Source organism: Phaethon lepturus, unplaced genomic scaffold (genome assembly GCF_000687285.1).
Source record: "Phaethon lepturus isolate BGI_N335 unplaced genomic scaffold, ASM68728v1 scaffold9429, whole genome shotgun sequence".
Lineage (NCBI taxonomy): Eukaryota > Metazoa > Chordata > Aves > Phaethontiformes > Phaethontidae > Phaethon > Phaethon lepturus.
This window is the reverse complement of record NW_010565516.1, coordinates 9162-18711: the sequence shown is the minus strand read 5'-3', so window position 1 is coordinate 18711 and position 9550 is coordinate 9162. Positions and strand designations below refer to the sequence as shown.

At 43.6% G+C, this 9550-nt stretch overlaps 1 protein-coding gene across 1 annotated transcript; it reads left to right on the top strand.

Moving 5' to 3' along the window:
• Nucleotides 1-690: 690 nt before the first annotated feature.
• Nucleotides 691-3908, top strand: CGA (glycoprotein hormones, alpha polypeptide). Its single transcript, XM_010295207.1, has 3 exons — nt 691-793; nt 1753-1937; nt 3502-3908. Exons 1-3 carry the CDS (start codon nt 694-696, stop codon nt 3577-3579), a joined length of 363 nt encoding a protein of 120 aa, XP_010293509.1. The 5' UTR covers nt 691-693; the 3' UTR covers nt 3580-3908.
• Nucleotides 3909-9550: the final 5642 nt, after the last annotated feature.

Here is a 9550-nt window from a genome sequence, read left to right as displayed (position 1 = left end):
GCGCTAAAGAAGTCATAGAATCACAGAATCATTTAGGTTGGAAAAAACCTTTAAGATCATTGAGTCCAACCGTAAACTTAACGCTGCCAAGTCCACCACTAAACCATGTCCCTAAGCGCGTCTTTTATATACCTCCAGTGATGGTGACCACTTCCCTGGCAGCCTGTTCCAACGCTTGACGACCCTTTCAGTGAAGAATTTTTTCCTAATATCCAATCTAAACCTCCCCTGGTACAACTTGAGGCCATTTCAGTGTGTGGAAAAATAATCTGACTCTTGGTTCAGGGAATGATGTCCTGATGTGAAATTATTTTCCCTGAAATTAGTCTTTCCATGTCCCAGATTCTGCAGATTCTTTTGTCTTTTCCATAATCATTTGCTGGCTTTATCCAGTCTACCATAAATATTAGACAGTTACCACTTTTCAAGTTTCTGTGCTGTGGCTTATGTTGATATTCAGAAAAAAAATTGTTAAGGCCAGAAAGAAAGGCACGTTTTTGTTATTGTGAAGTCAATTTTCTCAGCCTATAAAATGCACATCAGTACTCTGCGTTTTCAGTTTCTGATCCTTGTTCTAAATTGTCTCTGTTACTTGAACTGAATGCTGTATCAGTGTGCAGCCTAGATACTGGTACTGTACCCAGTGTGAAACAGCCCTTTAAAAATGTGTGTATTTGTATTTCCAGACAGATCATGGATTGCTACAGGAAGTATGCAGCTGTCACTTTGACCATTTTGTCTGTATTTCTGCATCTTCTTCATGCTTTCCCAGATGGAGAGTTTCTCATGCAGGGTAAGCTGCTTTCAGCATTCAGAAATAGGGCAATTGTTCTTAAAGAGTATTAATTAAACTTTCACATGTGTTATAAATGTGTTCATAAATCTTATCGTCCAGTTGCATTTATTGACACTCAGATATGAAGGTATAATAAATCAAGATAATTTTGCTGTGAGTATACTTCCAATTTATTCTCTAAACTTGATTTCTCCAGGTCGAGAGTCTCCCAGATGACCATGTCCTCATGTTGACATGGGTGATCTTAATCCTTGAAACATTATCAAATAGAAACATTTTGGTTTCTTGCACTCTTGAGATCTAAATGGCAACGTAGCATCTGGAACAGCAGAACCACATCTTCTCATTATATGCAGAATACTTTCCTTCTGTAGATTCCAGAATATGGGATGTTGATGGTGTAGCATTCAGTGAAAGAGGTATATTAGGAAGATTTTAGGGGCCTTTTGGAGGTTGGATTTTTTTTTTTTAATTCAGCCTTGAACTTAATATAGAAAAATGCGAGCTGTAGAAACCTTGGAGTCACTGGGTGTTTTTAAAACTCTTGATAACAGTCTTGCCTGAAAACAGGCAATGTCTAAGAAGCACTACAAATCCTGCTGGTGCTATTTAACTATCTGTAGCTAGTAGGAAGTTTTCTAGGGACAGCTAGTGTAGTAGTCATACAGAAAACCCTCCACAACTGTGAACAAAAATTAAGTTAGAAAACCAGAAAAGATACAATAATGCTTGTGCCTTACCTAGAAAGCCGCACACTAGTTTTACAGCCGGTGCATGTTGCAGAGTTGAAGGACCCTAAAGAGGGGAGATTTGGTGTCCGTGCTTTTCTGTTCTGCAGATGTGAAGGAGGAGAAAGCAGACAGTGTTTCCTCTTACTGCCCTTTCCCTTTCTTTTTTGAAAATAAAAATACATCTGGAGATGAAGTAAAAGTCTCTTCCTTATATTTTCATGGCAGGTTGTCCAGAATGCAAGCTAGGGGAGAACAGATTCTTTTCCAAGCCAGGAGCGCCCATTTACCAGTGCACTGGGTGCTGTTTCTCCCGGGCCTATCCCACTCCAATGAGGTCCAAGAAGACCATGCTTGTTCCAAAGAACATTACATCAGAAGCAACATGCTGTGTAGCAAAGGCTTTTACCAAGGTGAGGGTGTGAATGCAACCCGTTTAAGCTTGTGTTAGGATGCAATATTTAGCTGAACCAGTGAATATAAAAGGATATGTTTTTGCTGGAGGACATTGGAGAGCTATTTGAGGGAAACATCCTTGGCATTTATATCCTTTGCACTTGGGTTCTTTCTTTTTTCTAAAGCAGAAATTAAAATGTCAACCAGTATGGAGTCTGATATTCAGTTGGGATGCAGAAATTGATGCAGTGTCACTGACTTCAGTGAAACTACTTTGACTCATGATACCTCAAGTTCTGGTGGTGGACTTGTTCCCTTGTTTTTAACTCTCCTGGATGTGCACCCTTCCCTTAAATGCTATGCAGTGTGTATTTGATTTTAATTAGTCATTTTCTGTGCATCTTTCTTGCATAGGCAGGAGTTCTCTGGGAAGGTGGCTGGTCAATGCTATCAATTACGTATATGGGAATGAGGGACCAAAACCATCTGTGCTCATTAGATTAATTGAGGTTGTGTTTACTTTTAATAGTATAACCAAGAGGGAACTGTAAATGTATGCAACTACTTTGAGCATTTAACACTCTCATCTAGAAGGTTCTCTTAAAGAGAGAGTCTGCTAAAGCTAATTGTTTTGAGAGTGATTCAGCTCCAGGTGAAGAAACCTTAAATTTGATGTAAGAAATGGTGAGCTAGTTGAAACAAGCTAAGGTGTCTATCCTGTGGTGATCTGATTGAGTGTGTTGACTAGAGGCTCAGTTCAGTTACCCACTCACAGATTTGTTGCCATTTGAGATACTCTTGGGTACTCAAAGACATCTGCATATGGCTGGCAGACACAGGACACATAAAAGACCTTCTGGAGTAGCAGCTGGAGGCTTGGTGAGATTCCCTCTGACATCTCAAATGGCAATCGACAGCTCTGGGTGTGCAGCTGAACAGAGTGCTGGGTCACCGCCAGCTGTGATGAGAGCTCAGGTACCTGACTACTTATAGCTAGTGTAGTAAACATACAGAAAACCCTTCACAACTGTTAACAAAAATTAAGTTAGAAAACTAGAAAAGATGCAGTAATGCTTGTGCCCTACCAACCTACAGCTGAACCCATCCTGGCTCTTTATCTGAGTAGGCACAGATTTTTTTCTGGACCACCATTATACTTTCCCTGAGGCAGCAACTAGAATTTGGTTGAGATTAAAAACAAAGATGACCCATCATGTTTGTGGTCTCTGTTTTTATAATTCCCATGAGAAATATTTTAAGGACACTTCCTGATTTTTCATAGACTGGTTACTTGACACTTTTTGAAAATTAGACACTTTAAGAAGTGCCAAATTAAGGACACCAAACTATGTCACTATGCATGTCACTATTGAAAACCTTCTCTTTATGGCTCTGAAAGACACTGATGATGCAGCTTCACAGGTTGGCGTTCAGAGGCCATTCTAGCACACGTACCCCAAAGAGCATGTGTACGTTGTGGTTAAGAAAAAGGCTTCAGACATCTTTTACTTGAGAATGCTGTTTTTACTGTGTATCTAATCCTAATTATTTGTTATATGTGTGTGTTTTCTTTTTTTTAAGATTACCCTTAAGGACAATGTGAAGATAGAGAACCATACAGACTGTCACTGCAGTACCTGCTACTATCATAAATCCTAAAGCCTGTCCCTTTGTTAATGATCAAGGACAACGGTGAATGGAATATTTGTTTTTCAGCTTTTATAGCACCACTGTGTAAAATCTCATATTTTCTGGTCAAGACACTGGGTAGACCTTTGAATTAGATGGATGGCTGTTTTATTTCCTCTTTGCTTCTTCATGCATTTAAGTAAGTTTAATTATTTCCATTAGGGATAAAATACAGCACTTGCATGACAACTGAAGGCTTGATCTATTTTTAAAATAAACTGTCAGTTAAATCATCCATGTTTCTTGAGGAAAAATGATGATTTAATAGCTTAAAAGAAGAAAAGATTCTGCTGCAGTTAGTTTCTAGATTTCTTTTTCTGGTGGGAGAGGGAGGGGAGGAGGAAGGGAGGGATGGGAAAATGGACAGAAAAAGAAACAATAATTTCCCCTTATTCATTTGGTGATTGGATTTTTTTGAAGACTCAACATTTTGTTTCTCCTGTTTCTCTTCCATTTTTTCTTTACCTTGTGGGCAGAAAGTTTAACAGTATATCATCTGTGTGCAGTGCTCTGTCTTTCTGTGCCATCTTTTATTTTTCTTTGAACTTAATCTCCTCCCATATAGATAGATAAATGGATGCATAATCATCAGATGTTATAAAGAATTGTACAGTTTCGTGTAGCAGTGGTGGAATAGAGGAGTGGTACAACAGTGTTAGCTGTTTAAGGTATTCCTGAACAGCATGGTATAGGGCTTTAGTAATTCCCAAATGCAACGTTCTGGACTCAGATATACAAATGGGAATGTGTTAGGTGAAAAGAGGACCACAGAATATGTATTCAGAATACATGACCTTAAAATTGCAAACTGTGATTTTAGACATAGCACTTGTTCACTTGCAGTGGGTTGGATCGGAGTCTCTGGAGGAACTATTTGCAGGTCTGGAGCCTGCCCATGGGAACTGAAGTGAATGAATTCTCCTGCTCTTCACCCTAATATCTAGGGTGAGAACATCAGCCTTTGCTACGGTCACTGTCTGCAAGGGTTTAAATGTGCTGTCTCAGAAAGCCTCAGCTATATTTGGGGGGGGGTTCCCTGCAGCAGATGCTGTGAAGGTAAGAGCTTCTGATGGGGACAGGGAAGGCTGCCTGGGGTCAGGCTGTGAGAGTGGCTGGTCTGTCCTAGGGCACGGCCATGGCTGATGTCTGCTGCAGTGCCAAACGACTGAAGTAGTTTAGACAGGCCTCCAGGGCTAAGCTGTGATGGGGCACTTGAGCAGCCCAAGACAGGCAGGATCTAATGATGGTTTAAATCCACTATTCATCCACCCCTCTGTCTATTGGAGTGCAAATCCAGTGCTATCTTCTAAGAATTCAATCATGAGGCTTTGTGGAGAAGAAAAGACTTCTCCATAGATAGGGGAGATGAGAAGCATTATTCAGCATTTGTCCAGTAAACCTTATTAGCCTGATCTCTATGCCTTAACACCGTGATTCAGGCTTTCACTCCCGGGAACCACTGATCTGGTCAAGTCCCATGTCCTAGTGCAGAATCAGCTGCACTGTCCTATTCCTGGGAGATGTTTTGCCTGACTTGCTCAGTCAGGCAAACCTCCAGTGGTTATTCCAGAATCTTCCGAGGAGACTGATCTTGTCGCTTTAACGTTCTTACTATGCTGGAAAATGTCAATCTTCTGGAAATCTTTTCCCTAACATTTTTTCTATGTCTCATTTGCTTTGACATTACTTTTGGTCAAAGGGGAGGTAGTCCAGTAGGGTGGTCTTTAGGATGAGTTTAATAACATCAGCAGCACAGGTTTTCACAATGAGAACTCTAATTTCTCATTCCAGATCATCACTCAAGACATTACGGGAATATACATCAAGCAGCTGCTATAGCTGACTCACAATTCCAAGTTGTTGTACAATTTTATTAAACATGATTGATGCGGGTACTTTTGCAGGAGAGCCAGGTCCTGCCTGGGATTTCTGGGCAACAAGGGAGGAGTGATCCGAAGCTGCAAGCTGATTACCTTTGGGAAGGGTGTTGCATTTTCTCATAACTTTGACAGGACTGAAAGAGACAGCAGGGAAACACATTCTCTGAAGTTCACTTGTAGGGGAGACATGCCTTTTCACCCTGCCAAACTTCTTGGATGACCTTTTCCTCAGGTGAGCTCCTCTGGCAGTATCAAGTACTTGCTTGTCTATCTATGCCTGCACTGCCCACAGTAGGAGGTTGGAGGCATGATAAACTTCTGTTTGCATCTTCTGAATCAACTTCCATATTTTGCATTGTAAAACCATAGAAATATTGAAAACCAGTAACCAATTAGAGTGAAACCCATGCTTTAAAAAAGACATGGGATGCTCTAGCCCTGTGTCATTCTAGGATGCCTGGTCTCTTTTTCCCTCCTGCTTGTACAAACCCATTTAGTCATGAACTTCTCAACTCATGGATCCCTCTCTCCCCTAAGGCGACCTCAGGCATCAAGAGCTCGCCAAGTGTGTATTCTGAGAGTATGTGGAATGCGGGAGCATCCGCCTGCTTCAGTTATCTGTCTCCAACTCTTCGGCTTAGGAGGAATAATGCATAACAAGGAAAGTGATAAAATAAACACGAAGCTACACAAACCTAACAGCAGGCGATAAGGGGGACAGTAAGAAAGACCAGAGCTCTTCAGCCACTGATTGATGGGCCATTAACGATGGCCCTCGGGCACCAAGGTGGAGGGGGAAGCCCCAGCGCTCTCACCGCTGAAGAGGGGGAGCAAGGCTGCCCTCGGTGCTGTGGGGTGCTTGAAGGGGGTACCGGGGTGGGGGCGGGGGGTGCAAAACTCCTTATGGGCCAGCAGAAGGGGTTTGTGGGACTGTGTGAAATTTATTACAGGATGTTTAGAGGAAGGGCCAAAGGTGGAGAAAGGTGGTGGTGGGGATCAGGGTGGTCTGAGGACGTGCAAGCGTGGGAAAAGAGAGGAGAGGGGTATTGAAGGGGCCGGTCGTGTGTGCAACCTTCCAGTCAAAATGCTTCTCTGACTGAGCTGCTGCTTGATCACTGCAGTCTGTCCCATCTTCTTATTAAATCCTTTATTTTTTTTCTATGTAATTCCATGTTATATCCCATGTGTGAGTGCTGCAGGGCCTAAGTGCTAGCAACTGGAGAAGGGACCCGTAGGTCTTGGTGCCAGCAACTAGAGAGACCAGTATGCAAGAGGGTTGTGGGGTGGTCCCAGCTGGAGGGACCGTGGGCTATAAGGCTTGCAGAACTAGGTGTCAGCAACTGGTGTTGACCAGGGTGTATGTTTATGTGGGAGAGGTCTAAATACCAGCCCATGTAAATACCGGTGTGTTTATTTCCCCCCCAGTTAATTTAATCCTGTGTGCATGTGTGTGTTTGATTGTATAGCAAATTTTAAGCTGGACTAGCTGGTGAGCAGGAAGAACCCTACATCAGGAAGGACTCAAGGTCAGAGCCTGTGTTGGGTAAGGGGACCCAGAGTCTGGGCACAGGTGGACCGGGAAGCTGTGCTAATATTCAAGGGGTTCATGATTGTGGGGATGCTTGTGGGACAAGCATGTGGTGCACGTATCCGCTTGCTAGCAAACTTCAAACTGGACTGGCTGGACAGTAGGAGGAGACCAGCTTACTGAGTGAGGGAGCCTGGGGATGGGTATTAAAGGGGTTTACTGGCTGGGCTGGTATTTGAGTATCTGTGAATATGAGTCTGCTTGTGAATCTGGAAAAGTGAGGGCACGTGTGTTTTCATAGAGAATGTCAACCCTGATCAGCCAAAGAGGAGGAGCAGGACTGGGCTTTACTAACATTTGAGTGAGGGTTGTTGGTTTTTATATGAGTGCAGCTAAAGGCAGTGGTCTGTCAGGTAGTCTGTGTGTCCGGCTGCCTTGGTGCCCTCTGTATGTACGTGTGTGTGCCTGTCTGGGACAGATGCTCAGCTTTGCTGCGCACCAGACCTGCACATAGGGATAGGAGCCATGTCCGTCAGACTCTCCTGAGTCCCTGCGTGCCCTGGCTGGGCTGCGGTGTTGTTGTGGTTTAGCCCCAGCTGGCAACTAAGCCCCACACAGCCGCTCGCTCCATGGTGGGAGGGGGGAGAGAATCAGAAGAGTAAAAGTGAGGAAGCTCATGGGTTGAGATACAGACAGTTTAACAGGTAAAGCAAAAGCTGCACACAAGCAAAGCAGAACAAGGAATCCATTCACCACTCCCCATGGGCAGGCAGGTGTTCAGCCATCTCCAGGGAAGCAGGGCTCCAGCACGCATAATGGTTTCTGGGGAAGACAGACGCCATCACTCCAAACGTCCCTCCACCCCACCCTTCTTCTTTGTCCCAGCTTTATATACTGAGCATGACACCATATGGTGTGGAAGATCCCTTTGGCCAGCCTGGGTCAGCTGTCCCGGCTGTGTCCCCTCCCAGCTCCCTGTGCACCCCCAGCCTGCTCGCTGCCAGGCCAGCACGAGAAGCTGGACTGTCCTTCACTACTTAGCAACAACTTGAAACATCAGCATGTTCTCAACATTTTCTCATCCCAAATCCAAAACACAGCCTCACACTAGCTTCTGTGAAGAAAATTAACTCTATCTTGGCTGAAACCAGGACAGGTGGTCAGCAAGGAGGGATCCCTGGGTCCTGGAGTACGTGGGATTCAGCAGCCAACATTTGCACGCTTAAGGTATATTATCCAAATACATTTTTTGACATTGTAGCTGTTAGAATTAGGTCAGAATTTAATTGTTAATGTTTGAAGGTGAGTGTAAAAACCAAGGTAGAAGAGTGGTGGTGGTTGGTCAGCGAGCACATACACAGTCAGGGCAAGGAAGAACAATGCGACGTGTCGTTAGGAAGCTAATACAGTTGACCATAACAGAGAATAAATAGGATATGAATGGGAATATATGCTGGAAGACGATCTAGGTTTATATCTGTAGGGATTAAATACCAGATTTCCAGTAGGAATGGAAAACAGAAAAAAGAGTACAATATAGTTTCCTTACATTAGAAAATGTCTGAGATAGAGGCTAGATCAGTCATATATATTTGAGAGGGCAAGGAGAGACAATGTCACAAAATCAGAAAAGAGTCTAATCTCTTGTTTACAGAGATAGCCAACGTGCATCTTTTATATTTTAGGAACAAGGTATTTGTGCATGGAGTTAAAATGAAGTCTTTGTCAGTGTGGTTTATAAGTAGTAACAAATCAGGCAGGCTGATATGGTGGATTAAAAATGCTGAGGATCAAGCAAGCTGAAGATAAAAATGATGTGTTTTTACTGTCACAGTGACCTATATAAACCTACATCACCATAGTCCTAATAACAAATTCATTCTGTGAGCAGAGGGACTAATGAAGCCTGATTTCCTGATGATCTGTGCCCTGCGTCACCGAAGCCCCATTTTGCCATGTCCTCAGCAAAGCCCTCTCCCTCCTCCCTGGGCAGCCCCATCGGGTGCCCTCCCAAGCTGCTGCAGAGCCATTAGCTAGAGCCAGGGCCACGCCACCGTTTGTCCGTCCGGTGTTTTTTCTTAGGGCTACTACTGACTTCTTTTCAATCAGACCCCAATTTTTATATTTTGCCATTTAGCAAGTGGTGTTTTTCACAAAACTCGTGAGACCTTCCAAGGTCTGAGGTCGTTACCCATCACCCGAAAATGCACAAAACCAACCAAAGGGCTAAACAGATGCTGAAGAGCGGCTGTCAGACAGCTGTGTGGACAGACAGACAGAGTGAGTGCCTCGCTGCTGCAAGATGCCAGGCTAAAAATCCTTCTGATGATTCAGAGGTATTGCGATTTTCAGTCCACAGCTGGTGAGTGCAGGAAGGGCATCTGCTCAGCAGAAAGATAAAGCTCTCGAGCTGTAGGGATTTTAATAAACTGAAACTTCAGACCAGACTTCTTACTCTTAGCAAGACTGAGAAGCTGCAAGGGAGCAGTAGCCTTCCTTTTCTGTCCCTGTCACCCTGTCTAAACAATGATTT

Bases quoted from the DNA above. Each gene is read 5' to 3' on its own strand.
- CGA (XM_010295207.1), top strand. From the start codon at position 694: ATGGATTGCTACAGGAAGTATGCAGCTGTCACTTTGACCATTTTGTCT. The intron at 794-1,752 runs GTAAGCTGCTTT...TTTTCATGGCAG, and splicing joins TGGAGAGTTTCTCATGCAGG to GTTGTCCAGAATGCAAGCTA. The intron at 1,938-3,501 runs GTGAGGGTGTGA...CTTTTTTTTAAG, and splicing joins TAGCAAAGGCTTTTACCAAG to ATTACCCTTAAGGACAATGT.